The sequence below is a fragment of the Ammospiza caudacuta genome, chromosome 24 (genome assembly GCF_027887145.1).
Source record: "Ammospiza caudacuta isolate bAmmCau1 chromosome 24, bAmmCau1.pri, whole genome shotgun sequence".
Lineage (NCBI taxonomy): Eukaryota > Metazoa > Chordata > Aves > Passeriformes > Passerellidae > Ammospiza > Ammospiza caudacuta.
This window is the reverse complement of record NC_080616.1, coordinates 2,059,211-2,085,092: the sequence shown is the minus strand read 5'-3', so window position 1 is coordinate 2,085,092 and position 25,882 is coordinate 2,059,211. Positions and strand designations below refer to the sequence as shown.

Genomic DNA, 25,882 nt, shown 5'->3' with positions numbered 1-25,882 from the left:
GCATCCAGCCCTCCAAGCTGACCCAGCCAGACAAACCCAAACAGCAGCTTTTGGGATCCTTCGTGTACTCCAGTTACCCTTCAGCACCTCACTGGGCTAAAAAGGACCCAGAGCTTCACATTATACCAAGGTCACATTTTCCTTGGCTTATCTTTGTTCCCTGGTGCTCAATTCTGTGCGTTCCTCGCCTTTCTGGATGCCCCATCTTGTCTGTCCTTCCCGCTCCGTGTGAACCAAGCAAAAACACGAAGTGAGGTGCCTGGGAATTTGTTTTTTTCCCTTGGAAGGCGGGAACAAGGAGCGCTGGTGGGAGGCGCTGCCCGCGGCCGGGCCGATGGGTCCATCTGGTGGCCGTCGCCCCCGATCGGCACCGAAAAATGGCCGGGCACCAGTGGGAGCTTGCTGAGCCTGCAGGGTGAAGGGTTTGGTGAGCAGCATCCCCAGACTTTCTCTTGATCCCTCCAGGAGCAGCTAGGAAATGGGATCAGAGAGAAGGGAATTAGAAATTGAGAGTTTTGGAAAAAGTTAGAAAACTTATAGCAGGTAAGGTGTGGAGAGGCTCCAAAAAAAACCAAACCACTGCCTGATGAATTATTTGGTTTGTTAATTAGCTGATCAGCTTTGTCCTGTACATCATCCTCCCCGGGAGGAAAGCTTTTCTACTGCTCAGCCCTGAATTCCCAAGCACCTTCCCCTTCCTGTGCCCCCTCCTTGGCTCATTGGGGCATCCCCCAGCAGGTACATTCTGATGGGCCCTGCTCCTAGACTCATCTGCAGCCCACAGCAGTGGTTCCCATCTCTCCACACATGGAGCAGTGAGAGCCAATAACTTAATTTCTTATCCAAAAAGGCAATGTGAAAAATAAAGGAACCAAATCCAGCTGCTTTGACATCCTGCCACAGGTGTTGTGCTCAATTGCCTGCTGTGGTCCAGATGTCGATGCTCTGGATGATGAGCCACTCGCTCTGGTCCTGGGTCACCCGGATCCTCACGCACTCCACGGGCCCAGGCAGGACACTCTCCAGGCCCTGCTGCTCCAGGGTCCCCTTCTTGAAGGAGCCCACAGGGACGTAGGAGGAGCAGTCGCGGCTACGGTCGCGGCGCTGGCCCAGCTCCAGCAGCCCTGCGCGCAGGAAATCGCCCGGGCGCTCCACGGAGCCCGTGCGCACCCGGACACGGCGGACTCGGACTGGCTGCTGGAACACGATGGTAAAAGTACTGCCAGCTGCTGGGTCTTTGCCCCAAAAGTAGCCCTGTGCCAAGCTGTAGGCCTTGAGGGGCTCGTAGTTCTCAAAGATGGACATGGTGGTGTACAGGGATGCCGGCGGGTTGTCTGGGAGGTCCAAGGCATCGGCCTGGAAGTCCTCATCCTTCAGCCGGTTGACAGTGCCCTGGAAGGAGGAGTAGAGGCCCATGTGCTGGAAGAGGGATGGCTTGAAGCGGATCACGTCCTTCTGGGTGAGCAGCTGGCGGAAGTGGACCAGCAGCCAGTCACAGGGCATTTCCTGGTAGAAGAGGAGGAGGAAGTGAGCCAGGCGAGGAAGGTCACTGGAGCGGTAGAGCTTTCCAATGTAGCCCAGCTTGGAGAATTCGAGGGTGGCCCAGCTGGAGCCCTCCTGGGAAGCCAGTGCCCTGCGGATGGACGTCAGGAAGGACCTGGCGCTCCACACGTCGTCCTCGATCATCAGGTAGTAGGAGGAGAGGTTGGCGGCGAAGGCGAGCAGGAAGGCATAGTCCACATTCTGCTTGGAGCGGAACCTCACCCGCTCCTCTGCGTCGTTGAAGTTCCTCTTCAGGCCCTCCAGGGTGGGGTAGAACTCAGGCGGAGCGTGGATGAGCAGGAGGCGGCCCAGGAGGATGTGGCGAGCAAACTTCTGGGCGATGGTGGCGGCAACGCGCACGTTCCAGCCAGGATCAGTGTCAGCCAGGTGCACCACCACCACCATCTCCTGCAGCTCCTCCTCTGTGGACTGGCTGAACAGGGACTGCAATGTGGCCAGGAGGTAGAAACCACGTGGCCTCTGCACGGATGCCATTCCTACCGCCAGGAATTCTGCAAGGCAAAGGAAAGGCATGAACAGGCAGAGGGCTGACCTGGGATCACCACAGTGATGTTCTTCCCTTCAAGATGAAATGAAAGGGCTCAAAAAATCTCTTCCCATGGCCAGCCTGCAGGGTTGTAACCCCATGTCTAAGGCTGTTGTCTCCCTCCTGAACCTGAAACCTTCAGCACCTCAGGAGAGGCCCAAAATTGGCCCAAATGGCAGCAAGAGGCAGGCTGAGGAGGCAGGGGCTCCACTGAAGAAATATTCCTGAAAAACACCTTAACAAAAGCCAAATCTAGGCAAGTAACAGTGCAGAGAGAAAGTCTATAGGGCAGAAATGGCTTATTGGTATGGCTGCACATCCTGGAAGCGTTCCCCACTCCACACCACATGGAGATGCACCCACACTGGGATCAGGCACCTTGTGTCCTCCCCATGGCCCAGCAGTGGCTGCCTTGATTCAGCTTCTCTTGCTGATGGCTGGGACAGCACCATTCCTGTGCTGGTTCCTGCACAGCCTCACAGGTTGTCCTGGGCTGGTTCCCACAGGGTTTGCATGGGAATTGCTTCTTGTGCGCCTGCCTAAGAGCTTGGCCCACTCCTCCCACACTGTGGGGTTGTCCCAGTGGTCCAGCTCACCATCTCCACTGGAACCTCAACCCCGGGGTGATGGGATTTCAGCAACCCCCAAAGAGAGGTCTGGGAAGCCCAAAACACCTGCAGTCACCCAGTCCCAAGGTGCAGAAACTTGGACCCTGCGTGGAGCTTCCCCAATTCCTCCATCCCCAGAGTGAGCAGTGAAGGCTGTGGAGGTTTGGGCAGGTCCTCACCCAAAAAGGCAGGACCCAACCCCCCCCCCTGCCCCAGCAGCACTCAGGGGGCAGGTCTGTGCTGGGACGTGCAGCTGTGCACACACAGATGTGCACACCCTCAGGGTCCAGGACCACTCACTTTTTCGGGGAGCCGGGGAGCCAGCGAGGAGCTGGTAGGAGATGTTGTGGAGTGCAGAGAGCTCAGCTGTGTCCCTGAGGATGTGCTGGGCTCCCCCCGGCTGCAGCAGCTGCAGGATCGTGTCGGGAGCCAGGCCCCTGAGCTGCACCTGCATGGGAGCCACAGGCAACAGGTCACACCCTAGAGCACCATGCAGCAAGGAGGGATGACAAGAGGGGGACCCAGAAGTGAAGGGGAGCCCCTGTCCTGTGCTCCCAACTCCTGGATTCAGGGGGGTCCATCTGCCCAGGGCAACCCGAGGGAGAGGAGAAGGTGGGGGGGTGTTGGGGTGACAGGGAGCAGGGAAGAGAGCAGAGCTGAGGTTGAGGTTCATGTGGGGCAGGAAGGGATAGAGGATGCTCCACTAGCCTCTCCAGTGGGATGTCTCTGGCTGGGGACTCACCTCCAGGGGATCCTGTTCCTGCCGGCTGCTCCCATGGAGGAGGAGGAGGAGGAGGAGGAAGGAGACAGCGAGCAGAACCGTGAGGGAGCGTTTCAGGGAGCATCGCATGGCCCCTGCTGGCTGAGGCCTGGGGAGAGGGGACACATCAGGGCACAGCCTGGGGAAAGCTAGCATCCCCTGGACGGGACAGTGGGACAGCACCTGGGTACACCCCTGGGACCGACCCCCTGCCCGAGCACACACAGGTGTGTGAGCAGCCATGGGGCATCAGGGGACACTTGTGCACTGTCCCCTTTGGGCAGGCAGGGACAGGGAAACCCCAACCTGACCAGGACAAAATCAGCCAGGTACAAAATCCCCCCAAACCAGCCCCAGGACACCTCGGCTGCCCTGAGACACCCCAAGCAGCACTCCGGAGCTGGAAGCAGAAGAACTGCAGGTGACAGAGCCTCAGAAAAAACTTTCAGGTCATGGGGACACCCCACGAACAGTCACCAACGCCCCAGGATTTATCACCAAGCCCTGGGAAACACTCAGGTCTCAAATGGGCCCAGGCTGCTCTTCCAACTGTGAGGAGGAAGCAGCTCCCCACCTTCCTCCAGGCAGGCACCAGCTCACCCTGTCCCAGTCCCATCCCCTGCTTGGCAGGACAAGAAAAGTGTCCCTGAGGGGACAGTGTCAAGCAAGTTGCAGTGAACTTGAGATGATGTACATTGTAGCAGAGGTGTGGCAGGAGGCTAAAAGGCTCCTGTGTTTGCCTGGGATTTTTCCATTATAAATATGACAGTGCTGCCCTGGAAGAGAAGCAGCTGAGCCTGGGCAAGTGCCCAGCCTCATGGGGCAGACATCCTGAGCCCTATCCAAGCTGTTTACAGTGACTTGGCTTGGTCAAAGCAGCTTTGACTGCAAACGTGGAGGAAAGGCCCTCCTAAGCCTTCCCAAACCAAGGCTGGGCTTCTTAGGACGGTGCCCTGAACACTTTCCTGCCCCAAGCACCGCTGTGCTCTGAGCCCACCCGCAGGCCCCACAGACCAGAGCACAGCACCTCTGGGGCCGCTGCCCTGAAGCGTGTGCTGGGCTTGTTTTAAGGAGAACCCTCATTTTTGTGCCCAGAAGTCCTTTGGAGGGGTTGTGAGCTCCCCAAGAGGCTGGTGCCGAGCAGGTGCCCCGATCCGATCGGCAGGCACTGCGCCCTTGGAGCGCTGACCCCGCCCAGGGACACGGCTGCTCAGTCGGAGATAAACACGGAGCCAGAGCCTGGCAGGGCAGGGCTGGCCCGCAGGAGAGACAACCGGCTCCTGCAGCTGCGTAATCTCTCCGTCCAGGTCCCAGCAGAGAGTGTGGCCTCTCCATCCCTTACAGCTCTGGAGACATGGGGGACCTCACCAGCTCAGGGGGGAACAGAATTAGGGATCTGTCAGAGCCACAGGGACATCACAGCCTAGATTTCCAGGCCTGGACCTCCAGGAGCTACAACCAGGGCGACGGGATAAACTGGGAAGGGTGAGGCCTGGCCACATGCCTGGCTGGGCGTTTGGCCACTCTGGGTGGCCAAAGGTTTTTCTGGCTGCTGGGGAATGTCTGGCTGCCAACGGCCCATCCTGCATAGCAAACAAGATGCTGCTGAGCACCCCCAGCTCTCACAGGCAGCAGCTTCACCCAAGGAGCAGGCAGCCCATGGGGAACAGGGGTCACCGGCACAGAACAGAACAGAAGGTAATGAGTGCAGCCCCATAATTAGCCCCCTAACTGGGCTTTGGATTCGTGCCTCCATGGAGGCAGCCAGGTAAGTGGGCACAACCAGGGGTGCAGCATCCTCCTGCTCCAGCTCAAAGTGCCTCCAGAGAGTATCCCTGTCCCCCACTCTGCTGCAAGCACCTCATGCACCTTCCCCACAGCCCAGCACTCCATTGCAGATGTCTCCAAAAGCCACCCTGCTGTGGGGACACTGGCCAGGAGGAGCTGAGAGCCCATATGCTTGGAGCCAAACTCCTCCCCAGCCCCAGAGCAGGGCAGGGGGGAGGAACAGTCCATTCCCAGCCTCAGTCCCGCGGGGCTCCGAGGAAGCTCCCGGTGTGCAGGCAGCTCCAGCTGCTTCCGCCAGCACTGGGGAGAGCAGGGCCGGTTGCACAAGGAAAAGGGAACAGCCAGGGCTCCCTTCCCACTGCCAGGAGTGCCCTTCCATGCTGGGGGAAATTGAGGCACAAACGAAGGCTGTGTCACCCAGCAGGGTAAACACCAGCTCTCCTGCAGCACAGCTCAGTGCCCCGCCCTGAGGGTCCCCGGGGTGGAAAGGGCTGGGATGGAACCCAGCACCAGAAATGGGTGGGGGACACTGCAAATTGTCCCTCATGGGCAAATTGTGGCCATTGGGGCTGTGGGAGTCAGGCCGGGGCCTGGCCCCACTGTACCTGAGTTCTCTGCTCCAGGGGTTGTCCCACGGGGACAAAGGAGGGGAAATGTCCTGTTCTAGCAGCACACGGCTCCGGAGGCCAAAGCTTTCGGTCAGCTCAGGTGTCCCACAGCACAGGGAGGTCCCAGCAGGGAGGGACACTTACACCGATCCTGTCCCTACGGTGACAGCTGGGGCGCCCCCAGCCCAGCCCCTGCCCTCACACCCGCTCCCACGGCAGCAGGAGGTGGCTCCTGGCCAGCCCCGCTCGGCACGCACCCGCCGAGGGCAGACACTCACGGGTGGGCGGCAGCCTCGCCTCTCCGGGGCGCTCGCTCCTGGCAACTTCCCCGGGCTGGCCGGACTCAGGATTCTCGCTCGGCAAAGCCCCACCCCGAGTCCTTGCCTGCCTCCCGCAGAGGAGGAGCGTCCGCCGGCGCCCTCGGTCCCAGGAGCTTCGCAGAACCGGCCAGGGTGGCGGGGACCCGCGTGGGACGGGCCAGGGGTCCCCAGCCCGCCGTGGCACCTGCGACAGCCTCGCCGACCGGCAGCCCCGGATGGCATCAGCTGTGCCCCACCGACTCCATCCGCGCAGGCAGCTCCAGCCCCCGGGCAGCAGCAACCCCCGCTGGGGGCTCTTGCCAAGCCGCAGCGTCCCCAAACTCTGGCACGAACCTGACGCTTCACCGAGCCAGGAGCTGGTGACACGGAGCTGGCACAGCTTTTTGCCCATTTCTTTTCCAGCTCTTGTGCTGAGGTAGCAAAAACCTCTGGGGCCGCAGAGCCAGAACTGCATGCCTGGCACCCTGGGGCAGGGCAGAACCTGGATCCCACCCGGGATGTAGCCCCGGGACACCGCAGCTTCCCCACATACTCCAGCTCCTCACTGGAGCACTAGGCATCGCAGCTGGGCTGGGAATGAAGCCCCTGCTGAAGCCCCTTCATCCCAGTGAACCAATGTGGGCCACACAGGGCCCTTGCAGCACCCGGTTTGTTCCCAACTCCTCCACCCTCCGAGCCTTTTCTCCCACTGCTTCCCTCCTCCAGACCCAGAGCAGCAACATGGCTCTGAAGCATCCATAAATCATCAATGGCATCGCTTGTCCCCAGCTCCCAACCAGATCAGCTCCTTCCCACAGCAGCTCCATGGAGAGGAAACCCCTTCCCTTCCCTTCCCTTCCCTTCCCTTCCCTTCCCTTCCCTTCCCTTCCCTTCCCTTCCCTTCCCTTCCCTTCCCTTCCCTTCCCTTCCCTTCCCTTCCCTTCCCTTCCCTTCCCTTCCCTTCCCTTCCCTTCCCTTCCCTTCCCTTCCCTTCCCCCTATTTATTCACACAAAGTGTGGATCCCATTTCCCTTCTCTCCTTGCTGGCCTGGACCTCTCCTACCTTCAGAGAGACCTCACACCTCTTGCCAAGCTCCATCTTCTACAAATCCCCCATGACAACTTCCAGCCCCAGCTGCTCCTGTGGAGCCTGGAATTCCTCTGTGAGAGAGAGAAGGTAGAGCAGGAAGCAGGTGATGGTGCTGGGAAGGCAGAACAGACATCCCCAGGTTCCCGGATCTGCTGGCTTTCGCTTTTCCTACATCATTTGGGTTTAAATCCTTACATTCCTATGGTGGGGTGGCAGTGGCTCTGTCCCAGTGGGGTCCCAGGGGCTCAGTGGGGACACCCCACCTGCTCTGGAGCAAAGGCAGTCTGGGATTCCCACCTGGGCAGGGGCTGGAGGACTCCAGGAGGGCCAAGGCAGCTGGGACGGTGCAGCCCAGCAGAGCTTTGCTGCTCAGTGGCCCAGGGTGGGAAGGACTGTGGGGCTTGCAGCAGCTGCAGGAGGGGGAGGGCTTTTCTCACCAGCTGCCCCTGACCCCCACTCCTGCACAGGAAGGAAATCTGGTCCTTCCTGCCCCCGCAGAAAGGAAGAGGGGGAGGGCTGTGACACCCTGCACAGCCCTGGGGGTGCAGAGCCCTGCCAATAGAACAGCCTGCCCTGCCAAGGGGAGCAGGAGAGCCACCAAATTCCCCATTGGTCCTCACAGGCTGCTTCAGGATGCAGTGCTAGGGCAGGATTTGACCCTCCCCGGGGACATCCACGAGCAGGCCTGGAGCAGGAAAGGAATCCAGCTAGGACACAGCTCCTGGTGCCCAGGCAAACATCCTGGCTCCTCTTGCCCTCAAAGCAAGTGCCACAAGCCCAGCCTTGGCCAGTTCATCCAGTTCCCCCCTTTGTGCTATAGAGCAAGTCCCAAATGGTTTTTGGATGCTGAAAAAGGGTCCCTCCACCTGCCACCCTGTGAGGGCCACAGCATAGCCCCAGTGCCCAGGAACCAACCAAAGCCTGGCACCAAAGGCTGCTCTCAAACCTCCCTCTGGCCCCAAACCCAAACATGCTCTGCTCACCAAAATATTTGACCAGGGGAAACAGGGAGGTGGCTGAAATGAGGCTAGAAGGCACATTTTTGCTTGCTTTAGGATAAGCTGAAGAAGAAAGAGAAGCCCCAGGTGCAAAAGCTGCTCTGAGCAGGCCCCACGGCTGCACAGGCACGCCCATCTCAGAGGGCCAGGGAGGAGCAGTTCTCCCAGTTGAGGCCAGAGCAGAGGGACTGGGATGGGACAGGCACAAGGGAATCCAAAGCAGGGCCTAGCCCCCTTCCCCAAGCCCCCAGGCCTTGCCTTACTGAGCTCAGCTCCTGTTGGACACCGGATCCTGACAAGGACAGGAGCAGAGTGAGCGTGGTGGCCAAGTCTTCCTGTCTCCCCTAGGAAACCAGAGAGCCAGGCAGGATCTGTTTACAGCCCTTCCATTATTCAGGAGCAGGACAAAGCAAAGGTAGAACGGGGCCTCACACAGCAGGGAGAGCACAGGGAGAGGCACCATGATGCTGATCTGGGGCTCCATTTCCAGATCACTGAGGACCCCTCTGAGCTGTGTCCTACAGAAATGGGTGACACCAAACCACAGCCACTCCTGCCCGTGGACTCACTGCATCCCATCCTGGAGGACACTGAAGAGGACTTTTCTGGCAATGAAGCTTCAAGAGAGGCTGGGCTCAGGGGCCAGGGTGGAAATCCCCTGCTGGGGGCTGGGCTTTGGTGGCACTTCCTCACTGAGCAAACCTCAGCCCAGGGTTCAGGGTCTGATGCTCTGGGTAAGGACCAAGGGGAACATCTGTACCTGCAGCTCTACACAGAGGCAGAATCCCCCCTCCACAGCACCCCTGCCACTCCCCATCCTCCCAACATGGATCAGAACAGGTTCCCAATCCCTGCCAGCACTGCTGATCAGCACAGCTCCAGCACCAGATCACCAGAAGCTTTGTAAAGGGAAAGACTGAGAATTGTTCTTGTACATTTTATACATTTCAGCCTACCAAAAGCCTGGCCTGGAAGAGGCACCTCTGGCTTAGGGGCATCTGTATCTAAATATCCATATCTGAATCCAGCAAGTCTGTTGGTAACAGGAAACATCCCATCCACCTGCTTCCTGCTGTCACAGCCTGTGCCGCCCGGGGTCAGCCGGGGAATTCTGGAGCTGCCAAGCACCTTGGACCCCTGGATGTGCCATATGCCTGATGAGAAGGTATTCCTGCTGTGCCAGATGGCAGGAACACACAGCCTAGCAGCTGTTCTGTAGCTCTGCACAGGAGCCAGAGCAGGGCCCGGGCTGCCGTTCCCAGCCCCTCAGCCCAAGCAGCTCCCCACAGGTAAGGGCACAGCCTCACACAGACACCAGCCTGCTCCATGCTCCTGCCATCAGCCTGAGCCAGGAACCAACTCTGCTCCCACCCTCCAGACCCTGCATCAACAGCAATCCCCAGGCACATGGCCATGGCATCATGATGAGTTTTCAGGGAATTAGCAGGAAACAGCCTGAAGCACAGCCAGAACCAGGCTCTGAGTAAGCAGCCACCACCCTCCAAGATAGTCACAAAGTGCAGCCTGGCCACGTTTTACTGCCTGAGCTCACCACCTGTCCCCGAGTTCAGTGGTGTTTAACCCCACAGCAAAAGGCAGATTGTTGTCCCCCACTGCTCTGGAGCAGCTTCCTTGGGGACAGAGCCCCTGCAGCCCTCAGACACAGCTCCAGCTCCAAACCTGTCCTGCCTCTCCTGCACCACAACCATGACACAGCCCAGGCTCTGCTGACATGGCAGCCCCAGGTGCACAGGGACAGCACATTTTCCTTGCCCTTTATCTCTAATAAACCAACTTAACTTCAAAACTTACCTGTGGCATCAACAGTTCAGCAGTGGTGGAAAGGGGAACTGTGAGGCAGAAGCTGTCCCAAATGTGTTTGAAGTCAACATGAAGAGTCTCCAACAGAGATCCAAGGTCAGGGCAGATGTCCTTAGTGGTGATTTACAGAGTGGCAAGAAACTCCTTCTGGGCAGCTACACCAGGGTCATGTGGGGTCACAGAACCACTGGATATTCTGAGCTGGAAGGGACCCACCAAGAGCTCAAAGACCACCGAGTCCAAACCAAGGTGGCAGAACTCCCTCTCCTTCAGGAGCTTCACTGAACACTCTACATGGACAAGTAGTGTTCCTCCTGCTTGGGACCAGATGTGGTGTGCAGCAGGACTGAGAGGCTGATATCTGATAAGCAGCAAAGCTCAGTCCAGGGTCTGTATCTGCACAGCTGCTCCCCTGCCCTGCAGCACCTCCTCTGCACCTCCCCAGGAAGCCACGTGTTCAATTAAACCTCCAGCCAGGTTCCTTCTGGTCACACCACGCGTCTGACAGGCCCAGCCCCTGCACCCCTCACCTCTCAGTCAGCCCAGAGCCACAGGAAGTTTCATGGTTGCTTCTTCCTCACAGAAATCAATTTACTGAGTCAAAAGCAGTGGTTGCTTGGGGGCTTTCAACAGAAACGATTTCCGCACTGCTCTTTGAAAAGACAGAGTCGAGTCCTTCGTCACTTCATCACTGCTTCAGTTATTTTAGTTTGTCCTCTCCTCTCCCTCCCTGTTTATGTTCTCTGAAAAGCACCTTCTGGTTTTAAAAGTTTAGATCTTCTTTTCAAAGAAAAACACCAGTGTGAGAACTTAAGTACCTTTACATACTTTTGCCTTAAAACTCCTCTTCAAGTAATTCCTTTGTTTGATAATTTATTTTTCTTTTTCTTTCCTTAAACTGGTATCTGCTGGGCTGGGAATTAAGATTATTGTTGATCCCTGCTGTCTTGCTCACTGCTTCTCAGACACTGAAATATCACACTATGCATGAACACAATCCTGCTGCACTAAAACAAACATGGATTTTGTTTCTTGATTGTTCCTGGAAAGCAAAAAGGAAAGTTCTTGGAAAGCAAAACCTCCTACTCTTCCCAAACAACAGAACACAAGACCACTTTGATTAGCACCAAAAGGATTTTAAATGAACAGTTCCAGGGAGCTCCTTTCAAATCATAAAATGTCAATTTTACATAAAAGTGTGTTTACAAATAGTTTCTGCTTTACACTCAGCTCTGCTCATTACTGACCAGAAGTTATATACATACAAACTAGCTCAGCAGCTTCAACCACTTGCAAGGAGACTGCAGAATTTATTTCAGAAATAAAAATAGGATTTCCTGGTTCCTAGAAATTCTCTTCAGCCTGCCAGATTCAGTCCCCTGTGGGCTCCTGCAGCCTCAGGAGAGCACTAAGCCTTTGGGGAGAAGGGGTACTGTGGGTGCCACCAGTCCAGGAGCCTGACACTGTGCACAGGGTCCAGCACCACCTGCACCCCCTGCTCCACGCGCGGCTTCTTCCCGTTGCGCACGGGCGCGTCCTGGAACACCAGGCGCACGCGGTGGTGCCGCATGTCCGTGCTCACCGAGATGGAGAACTGCAAGAGAGGAGAGCAGAGCTGCTTCAGACAGTCACAGTGACCAAGAGAGCTCTCAACACCACACTTCTAGACTTTATAAATTCCTCTGAGTCGTACAAGGTGTTTCACAGTCACATTCTCATTCTTGTCCACACCAGCTGGCTGGCTGGCAGCCCCAAATAATCATGCTGGAAACTGGAAGGGCTGTAAAAGAACACTGGAACTGCCTGGGCAGTGGTGGTGTCACCATCCCTTGCAGTGTTCAAAAGGCCTGTGGATGTGGCACTTGGGACATGGGTTAGAGGTGAACACGACAGTGCTGGGACTGATCTTAAAGGTCTTGTCTAATACAAGTAATTTTATGACTCTGATTCTAAGTGAACTTGGAAACACATGGCTGTCAGGAGAAGTCTGGAACTCACTGCCCAACTCCTAAGTGAGGCCAGACTGAACCTCTGCTGAGCACTGGCCACTTCTGAAACCCTGACTCCCAATCAGGGACCAAACACACAATCAAAGAGTTTGCTCATGTGGGATTTTCCTCTCAGAATTTACTGCCATAAAGAGATATTCCTGTGAGGGGCAGAACTCCACTTGTACTGCTCCCTGTCTCCTCTACCTGCTGCAGTTCTGGTAACTGACCTGTGGCCAGACACTGCCTAACCACAGCTCCTGGAACATTCTCTACATCCTCTCTATTCACTGCACCGAACAGGGGAAATGGAGAAGTTAAACCCAGATTCTGAGCACTTCCTCTCCTTATTAACCATATGATTCCCAGAACTGGTTTGCTGATAGAACAGTAGGATTTATACAGCCCAAAATAGGTACTGGGTGGGATTCTTGGGGTTGTCCTGTGCAGGGCCAGGAATAGGGGACCCTGTGGGTCCCTTCCAACACAGGAGATTCCAGGTGCCCTCTCATGTCCTTACAGGAGCATCATCTGCAGAGCCTGGCAGCTTTCTCCCACTCACCAAGGTGAAGGTCATGCCCATGACGATTGGCACGAAGATGAAGTTGAAGGTGGTTATCTGCAGCAGGCAGCAATCCTGATCTGGGTTTGTGTGCACTTCCTCATACTGGATTGGGGGCTGGAGACCTTTGCAACACTTGCTCTTCAATCTGGGAGACTTGAAAGAAAGAGAGGCCGATTTAGCAAAGCAGGAACCTCTGCTGGGCCTGGCTGCTCCTCCCCAGTGTGGCCTGGCAGGGTCTCTCCTCCTCCCCAGGTATTTGGGCAAAGTGTTACAATAACAACAAAATGCCATCACTATGGATGGACAATTTTCAGACCCATTTCTTTAGAGGGGAAAGCTGCACAAATCCCAAGATTGCCTGAAATTACTGGCTTCTCCCAACACCCACTACTGGAGGCTTTTCCTGGCAGTGCTGGCTGTCTTCACTTCTCTGAGAAATCTTGGCAATGCCATAACAAGAAGTTTCAGATTTTGGTCAACATTTTGACCACTACAGTCAGAAAGTCTGGTTTTTGGTAACAATCAGTAGTGATGATCCACATCTTATAGCAGGGAAAAGATAGTGAAGGAGGAAATAAAAATGTGGGATTCTAAATGTCTTGGTAACACAGACTGAAAACTGAGTGTAGTTCTACAACATGCTTTAGTTTACCATGGAAATCTGTTTGCATTTATTCTCTGAATGGACAAAAAGTTTCCACTTCCCTTCTACTCCCCAGAAAAATAATTTCTACTTCAAACAAAAGTCACAGCTGATCTGGGTCTTTCATACCTGCTTTTTGAACTTGAAGTTGAATTCCCACATTGCTTCTTGTCTGTTCCCTACAATCTTTTTGCACCAGAAAAGCAGACACTGGGGTGGAAAAAAGAAACACAAAATTATGAAACCCTTAGAAACACCACTTTAAATAAGTTTTAACAGATCATAAAGGCTTCCAATTGAAAACACAATTACATAGGAGCAATTAGGCGCCACTTATTCAAATTGATTATGTTCAAAGGACCTTCTCAGCAGTGTAGATCTCCCAGTTTCAAGCTGGCCAACTCCTCATGCAACATGGAGTCACTGATGTGCCAAACAGCAAAATCCTGATGTGCCATTTGTCCCTTTCCTAGGGCAGGTGTGAGTGGTGCAGATTCACCCATTCCCTCTACCCACCAGCAACTCCCATTAAACTGGGTTCCAAACAAGGATAAGCGAGGAACAACAGAGAACAGAGTAAGGATTGAGAAGGAAAGGATCCAGAGGGAAATGCAAAGACCACATGAGCTATGAGGTGATGGATGAAGAAGTTCCTAAGCCATTGTGGTGTCAAATGGAGACCCTGACCTTGCCATTATCAGCACTGACTGTCATCATTTCGAGTCCAAAGCCACTGCCAGGACAGCACAGTCTGACCAACCTTCTGTCTGTTTTCCAAAGAAAATGAGAAACCAGCCTGAACCAGCCTCAGAGGGCAATGATAACCAGCATTGCCCTCTCATGCAGACATATATCAGGACTGCTCCAATTTCACTTGGTTATCACTCTGTGGGCCACAGGCTCCAGCCCAGGAGCTTGTTCTAGAGCAGGAGGCTCAGAAAAACTCCTGCAGGAGGGAAATCCCAGCCTACCAGTCACAGTACAAGCAACCAGCCTTCAACAGCCAAGCAAAGAACCTGGCAAATCAGTCCAGCCATCCCACAAACTTTTCCACACCACAGATGCCAGCCCAACACAGCTGGTCTTACCTTTCATCAGTGTCAGCAGGTAAAGGAGGAATAATGTGGGTAAAGAGTATTCCCTGTGATCCATACACAGTCTCTCCTGAAGAGAGAAGGCCTGACTGGGTTGCAGGGCAAAGCACACATTTAACTTCATTCCAGGATGGAGTGATCCTCATAAAACAAAGCCAGAGCCAGCCTCCATCACAGAGGCTCTGAAGAGACCAAGGGGGATACAAGACCCTCAACTTCAACTCTGAGTCACATTCATAAGCAAGTCCTTAAAAGACCTTTTTTCTCCACAATCTTCATGAGGTGAACAACAAAGCTCTGTGGAGTAAAGCTCAGAAACATGCATGGAATAACCTCCACATGGGAGGAAGCAGCCCTCAAGTTTTTTCCAATAAAAGCATTCTCCAGATCTTTTAACTCAGATGAGCAGCAGATGCTGCTGAGTTTAACTCCACCAGTGGCATTTGCAGTTCACCTGCAGAGGCAGGCTGGTCTAGCAACCTGTTTGGTCATGGCAAGTAGTGAAGGACAAAAGGTCAGTACCTCCTAAGGGGCAGAGGATGTCGTCCTCGGGTCAGCCGTCCTGCCCTTCAGACGCGCCGTGCGGGGCCGCTCCGCCCAAAATAATGGGGTGTCTTTAAAGGGCAAACACCTCTGCTGACACCATAACGGCTCCAGTGTCCCACACAAGCTAGGCTAGGGAAAGAAAAAAGGAAATTAAAGAGGAAAAGCTAGGTTGGATCACACTTGGGGCTGGGCTCTCCTCTAGCCACATGCAGTTTAGGTAGGCATTGCTGTTAGTGTCAGCAACCCACAAAGGTACAACCAAAGCCCAGGAAAGCCAGAACATGGGGAGGCAGTGCCAGGTCCTCCTCCAAACCCTCTGTGCTGAGGGATTTGTGTGTACAGTCACACAAGTGCAGCTCAGAGTCCTGCAGTGCAGTAGTACAGCAAGACCAGACTCAGGGTGGCTCTTTCATGCTGCAAGGGGTTAGGTCAAACCTCTACTGCTCTGACAAAGACTCGTCCCCATTTAATTTCCTTTTTTAAAAGCTGAACAATGAAAGACTGCACTTAAAGGATGCTCCTCCAACTGTTAGTACAGGAGAAGCACTAGCAGTGGGCACCAAAGCCGTTATGATGTCACCAGGAATTCTCCTGAAATGTTGACCCTGCCAGCACCACCTCGGGGGTCCAGCTCCTCCTACAGCCATGAGCAGTGGGAGCTTGGGCATTTCACTACTGAAATGTCCTCAAAGTGTCTTGCTTTTTCAGTTGGCAAGAATGAAGATCCCCAGCCTGGGGACTCAGGAAGAGAACAAGGAGCTCTGGATGCAGAGATAAGGCCACACACAGAGCCATGTGCTTTTTCCTGTGCTGCAGCACCACCTCCTGTGTGCTGCTGGATGCTCCCCGAGCCTAGGACAGCCTGTGACAGGGAGAGGAAGGAAGAAAGGTGGGATGTCATGTACAGATAGATGAGGTTCCTCTATTTTGAATAGAAAAGAAAGAACAACTCCTAAATGAAACCCACTTCAGTTTGGCTCCAGAAACCTTTTTCAACAGGTTTTTAACCTAGGATTTGGAGGGTGGAGAACTCACATCATTGCTTAAGCTGCTCACAGATTATCGGCCAGTTGCAACTTAAAACCAAACAAGAGACACAAAGGCATTTCAGAGTTAATGGTCAACAGCACTTAAAGAGGAATAATATGCAAGTGCTCCAAGCTGGGATAGCACAGGGAATTACCGGCCCACACCACAGACAAGCCCTTCACAGCCCAACACAAGTGCAGCCCAGTCCCAAAGCAGACACAGGCTCTGCATATTTGCCATGCTCACCCCAGCATCACCACCCCACCTCACCCACACACCAGACCAGGAATGACCTGCAGGAAAGCAGAGTGACACAACTCCTGGCATCAGTGTCATTCCTGAGCTCTCCAGAGGCCTGTTACAGAGAGATGTTCTCTGGCAGACAGTGTCAGAATACAGCAAAACATATAAAAGCCAATTCTATAGAGCCTTGATCAGAGGAAGGGAAGCTGCAAACATCCCTGGCAGTTCTAATATCCAGTGATACCAGGACCCTTTTGCTGGTTTAAATGGTGTAGTATAGGACTTAAGCAGAAGTTACTCCAAAGTGTAACTCTACACGTACAAGTAATCAGCCCACTTTTACAAATCCCACTGAGAATACCCAGTTAGCAACCATCCTACACCAGCGTCACTGGCGACCATCTCCATATCATCTGTTTTTCTTCTAGAAAGAAAAAAACAAACCAAACAGAAAACACCTGCTCAGTGATGCCACTTACTCTGGAATTCTTTAAAGTGCTGGGAGTACTGTCTGGGATGGCGGGGTTCCTGGAGAGGCGGGCGGCGAAGGGCTCGTACATGTGGAACAGGGAGCGGATGACGCAGGCGCGCAGGCAGTGCAGCTTCTCCATGGACTCGGGCCGCAGGCGCAGGGGCAGGTACGCGTCCAGGCTGTAGTGCCTGCACAGCCACAGCGACGCGTCAGCGCAGGGCACGGCAGGGCAGGGCCACAGCCCTGCCAGGGAACACTCTCCACACACATCTCACTGACCACAGCACCTGCTCAGCCCTGAAGGCTGTGATGGGGTTGTGCTGCTGACAGGACACTACAGGTAGCCTCAAAGCCCTCACCTGCACCAGGCAGGCTTCCAGCCCACACATCCTACTACAATTCCCAATAATTGCTAGTTTGCCCAGAGATCAGCCGGAGATGTAGCTGCAGGCTGCACAAAGGGCTGCAGGTTGCTGCAGGCTCCCAGGGACTTCAGCTGAGCTGACTGCAGCTCTCAGCACTGCCTGAGCAGCCTGAACACCTGCACTCAAGGGCTGTTACTTATCACATTCCAAAGGAGCCTTTGCTAGGGAATGTCACACAAAAAACCAGGGGCAGGGCAAGGATGACCACAGCCACTCTCTGTGCCCCTGCTGCTTGTGCCTCCTGGGCAACAGGTAGAGCTATGATAAAGAAAATGTTCTCTCCTGAAGGAATATCCCAGTGGCATGTACTGGGACAGAAGCATTTGTATCAAGCATTGACCACCCCTTTGGCCCCCTTGCTTTCACTTACTCCTGTCACTGTACAGCTCCAAAATTCCCAAATTACAGGGAGGTGGCTATGATTAGAGCTTGAGGCACGGCAAGTTGTCCATCAATGATGTTTGCTTTTCAGCACTGACTCTGCCATACACACTTGGACAGGTTGATATGTACAAGTGTTGGGCCATGGCAAGCAGAAAAGGACACAAAGCTCTGAGATTTTACAGGGAACATACAGGAATACACAACAAAGATCCATTTCCATACCCAAAGCAGATGTGATATTAGAATCTTATAATGGTTTGGGTTGGAAGGGACCTTAAAGCTCAGCTCATTCCACCCCCTGCCATGGGCAGGGGCACCTTCCACTATCCCAGGGTGCTCCAACCTGGCCTTGGACACTACAGGGATGGGACAGCCACAGTTTCTCTGGGCAATCTGTGCCAGGACCTCACTGCCTTTACAGTTAAGAATTTTTTCCTAACATCCAATCTAACCCTGCTCTCTGCCCTGAGTTTAAAATCATTACTCCTTGTTCTGTCACCATCGACCCAGATAAAAAGTCCCTCTGCCCCCCTTTTTAAGCCCTCTTAAGATACTGGAAGGTCACAGGGATGTTTTCCCCAAGCCTTCTCTTCTCCAGGCTGTACCCCAGCTCTCCCAGCTTGTCCTTGAGGGATAAGAATATTCCACAAGAGAGGCCCACATCACTATGTCAATGTGCAAACACAAGGCCCAGGCCTAAAGGGAATTACTCCCTTATTTCCAGCTCTGCAGAGAACTGCTCTCTACTGAAACCTCCCACAACCGGTTTTAAAACCCTCTAGAGTCTCACCTTCTGTAGAGCCTGGTCCAAAAGGCAGCAGTGCAAGTGACAGTCCAGGCTTTCTTGCAGATCAGAGAGAACCGGACAATGTCCTCAGGGCGGATGTAGGAAGCCAGGAGCAGCCAGATGTCGATGGGATATTCCTCTCCTCCTCCCCCTTCAGCATCTTCTAAAGGCAATGCGGCTGGATTAGTGCAGGACATCCCATCTGCACCAACTCCCACCCAGAGACACACCTGGATATCCCATCTGCACCAACTCCCACCCAGGGACACACCTGGATATCCCATCTGCACCAACTCCCACCCAGGGACACATGCTGCACACCTGGACATCCCACCTGCACCAACTCCCACCCAGAGACAGATGCTGCACACCTGGCAGCACACGAGGGCCCCTGACTCCCATCCAGGGACAGCCCAGGCCCCAGTGTGCACAGCCTCAGTGGCCCTGCTCCCACTGCCATCAGCGTCCACACAGCCAGACACCTCCCCTGGGCTGGACACCTGCCACTGCTATCCCTGCTGCACAAGTGGGCAAAGTGGCAGATTCATAAAGGAATTCAGGTTGAAAGGGTTCTTTGGAGGTTTCTAATCCAGCAGCTCAGCTCAAAGCATACAGAATTAGGTCATTTTGTTCAGCATCTTGTCCAACTGAGTGCTGTGTGCAAGGCTGGAAACCACAAAGCCTTTTCTGGACCCTGTTTTGATGCCTGACCCTGGCACAGCTGAAATACCACATTGAAGCTGAGAAATAAAAATTGGATGTCAAATAAAGAAGCAATTTCACATAAAGGAGGGCCAAGTTCCTGCATTTTTAATGAAAAGGGCACATTCAACAGGTCACTAAAATAGCTTCACACATGAAGACCCTGATCACTGGTACTGCCAGGCTTGTAAGGTCTTTGTTCCAATGGTCACAATATTTTGGTAGGAGCTCTTTTGTCAGGGAGGGAAATTCTGTTCTGCATCTGGCAATCAGCTTCTTTTCTTAAATCTCTTTATTTCATTAAAACTTTTTGGATAGAACTTTTAATGCAATTCAGATGGAGAGAATGGCCTGTTCCTCTTAGAGGTGTAAGAACTGCTCAGCCAGAACTGAGGGCTCACACTCCTTTCATTCCTGGAGTGTTTTGTAGTTTACACCACATTTTTTTGCACACGCATTGCTCCAACTTTAGGAGTAAAAAATAGTTTTAGAGTAGGTGAACAATACTGAGCATTAGGAAGGTTAAGAACAGAAAAGGAAAACACAACTTGTGCACAGCGCTAATAGGAAAATCTGCTGTGAGATCTCTGGCATAGAAGAGGTGTTTGAGAACTTGAGGGTGCCAGATCTAACGCTGAGACAGCAGGTTAATACAAAGGGCAGTGCTTTATCCTCATATGATACTTGCCAAAGAAAGCTCTGGATGTGATCACTTCCCCACAGCACTTCAGATTTATGGCAGGCACACCCACAATGAGCTGCTACACCCATTTTGCTGGGTCAGCTCTGGCTCAAGAAGCCACCAAACTCCACACTGCTGAACTCAGAGGGCAGCCAGAAGCATCACTGTTCTATCACCATTTTTTCCTCCCTAAACGTGTAGCAGAAACAAGACAAGGCTGTGGTAGAACAGAAAATTGTCTTCCCAGACTCACAGCTCCAGCCACTCAGATATTATTTTGCCAGGATTCTGAAGGATGCCTTAATAAAAGAGATTAACCTCTCTTAACTCCCTTCCCAGAGGAAGTGCTGTTCACCCTCAGTCTGTGGTGGATGGATGATCACGTGCTACATAAATTGCTATTAAGCTCAAGAAAACTGGTCAAAATTTGCTTCTCAACCTGAAAGCAACCTGATACTAGAAACTTCTGCAGGGTTCCCCAGTCCAGCAGAGCTGTTTGATGCTTACACTGCATTGTCAATGGATTTCTATGGAGTTGCACAAAGTGCAAATGCTCAAGGATACATCTCACTTGAATTAATGTATTAAGGTGCCAGTAGGATCAAATGCACTTCCTTGCTGGGAAAAGAGCCCTTTAAACCCATTTGTAACAAACCACAGCCCTGGAAACACTGAAAACAGAGCTAGTGTTTTGCCAACAAATGCATCATGGACAGCAGCACTTCAATCCCAAAGCAAACCTGCTGCCACCACCCCGTGTTCAGTGAAGCAACATATCCAGTGGCACAATTGCACAACTCTGAAATAGCAGTGTTTGTTTTCCAAGACTGAGGGATATTTGTTAAAAGCAAGGAGCTCTCTGGGCTCTGATTTCATGCCCCAGGCTCTGCCTTTGTGCAAATACAGCTGCTGTGACCAAGTGCCAGCAGATTTACAAGTGACTAAACCCTTGGCATTTCTTTGTGCACACACAAATTCCAGAATGCTCCAAGAGCCCCATGACCATCCTGTAAATCCCCAGCATGAGCATCCCCCACGCTGGACATGTAGCAAGAGCCCACAGAGCCCCAGGACCGCAGGTGACCACACCTTTGTGCCTTTTGCTCTTCTTTTTCCTTGCAGCCCTCCCGTTGATGCTCTCCTTGGTATCCATCTCATCACTGCTGTCACAGGACTCTCCTGACACGGAGAGAACTTCCTCAGTAGGGACACAGGAAGCTTCCAAACCACACAGGGATTTTACTGGAATGAAAAGCAACAGTAAGTACAACAGCAGAGAGGAAAAGGTGATCCAAGTTCAGGAGATGCTTCAGTGGAACCACTGCCTTAAAGCTTTCTGGTGAGTGACACAAGCAAGTAAATCCTGAGCTCAAGGATTACCTTGTCAGAGAAAGATTAGCAGGGGTGAGTGAATGGGAAACATAATTATTCAGCTGCTTGTTTTAAGTAATGAACAATGAGGATGATTACCAGCACATTATGCAGATCCCACTGGTTTAGCTGAAGCTATTTACAACTCCAAATAAAACAACAGCCTCTTTATAAAGGGTAACTGGTTTTCCTAAACAGCAGAGTTGCCTTGCATGGCCATGTTCAGCCTGGAGCCAGCACCTGCTCTGGAACTGTTTTATGAACATGGAGAAGACTCACTCCCTTTGCAGCAGGACAACCTTTCTGTGGCTGCTGACACAATCCACTGGGGCTGGAACTCAGTGTCAAGTGCAAAGGAGTTCCACTTACCCTGGAATTTAGTGAAGGGCAAGGCCCTGGCCTAGTGAGGAAAACAGCCAGCTGAGTCAGCTGGAGCTTGGGGCTGGCTTTTTCCTGTATCTGGGGACATGCTTAGACATATCTCTGTTCAGAAATATTATTTTTAAAACTCGATCTGTAAACTGAGGGCTCATTAGGGCAGAAAAACACACATGAAAGTCAGTAATGACAGTCTTGGAAAAAGAAAGGTGTGGTCCTGCATTACAGCTGTGTGAGGCACTGCCACAGAGACCAGCACTGCCACAGCAGCACGAAGGCTAAAAGCTGTGAAACTCATTCGAGAGCTGAATTTCAACCCAACAAACTGGGTGAAGAATAGAACATGACCAGTGAAGTCAGAGGAGGCTTATAGTGTTCAAGCTTTTCTACTCAGCACAAACTGAGGCCCAGGAAGGTTTTAAACATCCCAGTTCCAGTCACTGCAGTCACCAGAGCCACTGAAGAGCAAAATGTGCTTTTTAATCAGAGACAGAGTAGCAGAAAAAACAAAACAACAACAAGAAACCAAACATAAACTCAGGTGAAAAATATTCTCATTTCTAAACACCAAACAAGGTTTTAGAATGAAACGACAGCAGATGGAAAGACAGTCTTCAGACAGGGCTTGATTGTACCCACCAACTAGACACACCTCAGTGCTTTGCTAAACCAGTTCTACCTCACTTTGCACAGTTTGTTCTGAAACTGGAGGCTTTCCTGGCACCTGGATGTATTCATGGCAGTTGTTTTCCCCCTGCCTTCTCTACATGACCTTTCATAGGTAAAAAGAGAGTGGAACAGGTGGCAACACAAATGACAGTGAGTTAGGACATCAAACACAGCCAAGCAAGAGAGGACAAAACTGACAGGGACTCAGACTGGGGTTCAGAAGAAGAGTCCACCCCACTCTGCTAAGGAAAATTCAACCTCTGAGCCAACAGCACGAGTGCAGCGAGCAGTGAATGGCTGCACTGCAGCCCTGCAGAGGCACCCTCTCTTCACCTCAGTGCTGCAATCCCCCCATCCTGGGCATTAAGAAGGAAGCCCAGATAAATTCCTCCCGGCCGCGGCTCCCTCGGAATGCTCGCTGTGGGCGGTGCCCTGCCCGCTGCAGCCACGCCCAGCACGGGCTTCACTCGGAGCCCAGCAAGGCCAAAGCTTGGCGCTCCTGTCCCCACGCGTGGCACCCCGAGACACACCCCGAGGTAAGGCTGGGCCAGATAAGGCTGCAGCACGGTCATGGCTGGGCCAGATAAGGCTGGAGCACCGCCCCGGGGCGGGGGAGGAGAGATCTCGAGAATCCCTGAATCCGGAGGGGAAACCCCTGAGACTGCACTGCAAAGATCTGGGAAAGGGGTGGGCACGGAACTGCTGTGACCCGGAGGCACCAGGGTGAGGTGGGGGTGAGCCAGAAACACAGCAGGGAAGGCGATAAACTGGACGAAGCAGATGATGCTGGGCGCAGGGAGAACAACACCAGCAGTTTGCCGGCATGTTGCTGAAGTGCTGGACTTTGCCTCCGGGAGACAGAACACAGATGGGTGAACAGGAGGGAAGCCCCAAACAAAGGAGGCCACAAAAGAGGGAGGTGCCCTGATCTTAAAAGCTTGAGAAGTGGCAGCTGAAGAGGATGTTCAGGAGCACTACTGCCCCTGACAGGCACTTATGCCAAGTGCATACTGCCTCCAACAGTGCAAGGTTTCAGCAGCAAACCAAGAGTTTCCCTTTATGAAAAGTTCAGTTATCCCTGTCAACACAACATCCACCTCCAACACGTGTGACAGCTACATTTAAAAGGCCAAAACCTCACCATTTCTCAAGCAAGTGGGGTGTGTTAGCTCAGAAAGCTCCCAGACAAGGAGGAAACAGATAACAAAATACTGCGCTACCTTTCCAGGAAAACTCAATCTTTGCAAAGTTTGCCAAAAAAACAGCAACAGCCTCCCAAGACCTCCTCACAACATGTGTTTGACAGACCCATCACAACCTTACTCCCCCGGCAAAGAACTTTACCTGCTAATAAAGTTATCTACAGTTTTATATGTGGTAATAAAGTAATAAAGGTTTTTATAATGTTATTTTCTGCTTCAAGCAGTACATGACACCCAAGCCTTTCCATTTCAGGCACTAACTCAGCAATTCTTGCAGCAGGCTTTCTGCAAAACCTCCTGTCTAAGTCCTTAACATCCGGTTGTCTACAGAGTAGCACATGCTCATTTTCAGCACTAAAGGACAACAAATTTTCTCGGTTTAAGGAAGAGGAGTTTCCCATGTCATGCAGAGCAAAACCTGAAGGCAGTGTGGGGAAGGCTGGGGCCCCAGGGCAGACTCACCTTCCTGCTGCACTGCGTTGGCCACAGCCTTCTTCACCCGCCCAGACTTCACCACGGCTGGGTCTGAGTTGGCATAATCTGCCACCGTCACTGCAAAAAGGGGGAAACAGGGGTCACAGCGATTAGGGATTATGGGGAGGGGACAAAAGGGCTAAGAGTCACGATGACTAAAGGGAACAGTCCCCAGAGGAGTAGAGGCTCGAGGAGGAGATGCACAAGCAGGAAAACGAGCCTCAGCAAAGATTATGCAGGCCAGGAATCCCCAGAAAGTCTCTACTCCAGACCATCAGTCTACCAGGCTCGGGGGACCCACGCCCCCACCCAGCCCAGTGCAATTCGCCGTCTCCCACCACCTCAGCCAGTGATAATCCCATTCTCCCTCACACAGCCCAACTCGAGCCCGGCTGATCCTCTGCTCTCAGGCTCCTCCTCCACAGGCGAAGAGGTCTTATTGCCACACATCCGTCCAGAACCCCCCTGGGGGATCCCGCCTGGACGCAGCTCTCTGCCTACACAAACCCGAGAGGGCTCAGCTCACTCCTAGGTGAGACTGGACCGTCCTCCTTCCCCTCATCCTTCTCACCCAGACCAAGCTCAGGCCCTTTAACTATCTCCTCCCCCGGGCCCTAATGCGGGCCCAGGCCTCCTCTCCGGCGTGCACCAGCAGGGCCAAGCTCGGCCCGGCTCACCTCAGGCCCGCCTTCCCTCACAGTCCCCGCTCCCCCCATCAAGCGCCGCTCCCCTCATGAGCCCCGGCCCCCTCAGCCGCGGCCCAGGCCCGGCCCCGCCGGCCCGGCCCGGCCCGGCTCTCACCCCGCTCGGAGCACACGTCGTCGGCGCGAAACTTGAGGCGTTTGCGGGCGCCCCTGCGGGGCATGGCGGCGGCGGCGGGGCGGCCGCGCGGGGCCATGTCCGGCCGGGCCCCGCGGGGACAGCGGGGACAGCGCCACAGCGCCCGCCCCGCGCCGCGTCAGCGCCGCGACACCGCGCGCCGCTCTGACATCACCGAGGCTGTGACATAACACCCAGTCCTGAGGGGACCGTCCCGCAGCGCTCCCAGGGACGGGAACCCCTGAGGGGATTGTCCCTCCCAATGCTGAGGGCATCGCCCCGCAGCGCTCCCAGGAACGGAGACCCCTGAGGAGATTCTCCCTCTCCCAGGGCTGAGAGAACCCCGCCGCAGTGCTCTCAGGAACGGGGACCCCTGAGGGCATTCCTCCTCCCAGCGTTGAGGGGATCGCCCCGCAGTGCTCCCCGTAACGCGAACCCCTGAGGGGATTCTCCCTCTCCCAGTGCTGAGGGAACCCCGCCGCAGTGCTCTCAGGAACGCGAACCCCTGAGGGGATTCTCCCTCTCCCAGTGCTGAGGGAACCCCGCCGCAGTGCTCTCAGGAACGCGAACCCCTGAGGGGATTCTCCCTCTCCCAATGCTGAGGGGATCGCCCCGCAGTGCTCTCAGGAAAGGGGACCCCTGAGGGGATCGCCCCGCAGCGCTCCCAGGAACGCGGACCCCTGAGGGGATTCTCCCTCTCCCAATGCTGAGGGGATCGCCCCGCAGTGCTCTCAGGAAAGGGGACCCCTGAGGATTCCCCCTCTCCCAGTGCTGAGGGTCCCTGAGGGTTTCTCCCTCCCTCCCTCCACAGTCTTATCAGTAACAAGAGCACTTCAGGAGATTCTCCCGTTCAAATTCAGGAGATTTCCCCTCAGTCAAGGGGATCCCTGAGGAGATCCCCCCCTAGTAATGAAGATCAATAAAGTAATTGCCCCTCTCGTAATGGAGGTGTTTGAGGGATTGTCCCCTCCCAGTTCTCTGTTAGCAGGGGCCCTGAGGGGCTTCCAGGCTGCCCCAGCCCTCCCAGTAATGGGGGTCCTAAGGGGCTTCCGTCCAGTACTGCGGGGCTGTGAGGCAGCTGCCCCCTCCCGGTAACCAGGGTGCTCGAGGGAATCCCCCACACACCAGTCCTCCCAGTACTGAGGGTCGCTGAGGTGAAGGGACCCCCATCCTCCCAGCCACAAAGGCCTTAAAGCACACTGGCTTCCCAGTACTCCCAGTAACAAGGCCCTCTGAGTAAGTGGGTCCCCAGTTCTCCCAGAACATGGATCTCTTGAGGGAATTGCCCCCACATCCTCCCTGTAAGGACAGCCCCTGAGGTAACTTCATTCTCCAGTCATCCCAGTAA

General features: G+C 53.9%; 2 protein-coding genes across 4 annotated transcripts; both read right to left on the bottom strand.

Annotated features, from left to right (window-relative positions):
• Positions 1-205: 205 nt before the first annotated feature.
• Positions 206-11,114, bottom strand: LOC131567690 (alpha-1,6-mannosyl-glycoprotein 4-beta-N-acetylglucosaminyltransferase-like). 2 transcript variants are annotated; one of them, XM_058819398.1, is made up of 5 exons: positions 10,053-11,114; positions 7,216-7,313; positions 3,440-3,566; positions 2,998-3,145; positions 206-2,054 (listed from the first exon to the last, which is right to left on the bottom strand). In XM_058819398.1, the coding sequence occupies exons 3-5, from the start codon at positions 3,545-3,547 to the stop codon at positions 913-915; spliced, it is 1,398 nt and encodes a 465-aa protein (XP_058675381.1). In that variant the 5' UTR covers positions 3,548-3,566; positions 7,216-7,313; positions 10,053-11,114; the 3' UTR covers positions 206-912. The 2 variants fall into 2 exon arrangements, with proteins under 2 accessions (XP_058675381.1, XP_058675382.1); XM_058819399.1 differs by lacking the exon at positions 7,216-7,313.
• Positions 11,115-11,351: 237 nt separating this feature from the next.
• Positions 11,352-24,680, bottom strand: TMEM183A (transmembrane protein 183A). Of its 2 annotated transcripts, none has more exons than XM_058819400.1 (8): positions 24,517-24,680; positions 23,704-23,793; positions 20,711-20,863; positions 18,241-18,400; positions 16,649-16,829; positions 13,387-13,467; positions 12,612-12,767; positions 11,352-11,655 (listed from the first exon to the last, which is right to left on the bottom strand). In XM_058819400.1, the coding sequence occupies exons 1-8, from the start codon at positions 24,611-24,613 to the stop codon at positions 11,470-11,472; spliced, it is 1,104 nt and encodes a 367-aa protein (XP_058675383.1). In that variant the 5' UTR covers positions 24,614-24,680; the 3' UTR covers positions 11,352-11,469. The 2 variants fall into 2 exon arrangements, with proteins under 2 accessions (XP_058675383.1, XP_058675384.1); XM_058819401.1 differs by having other exon boundaries at positions 18,241-18,397.
• Positions 24,681-25,882: the final 1,202 nt, after the last annotated feature.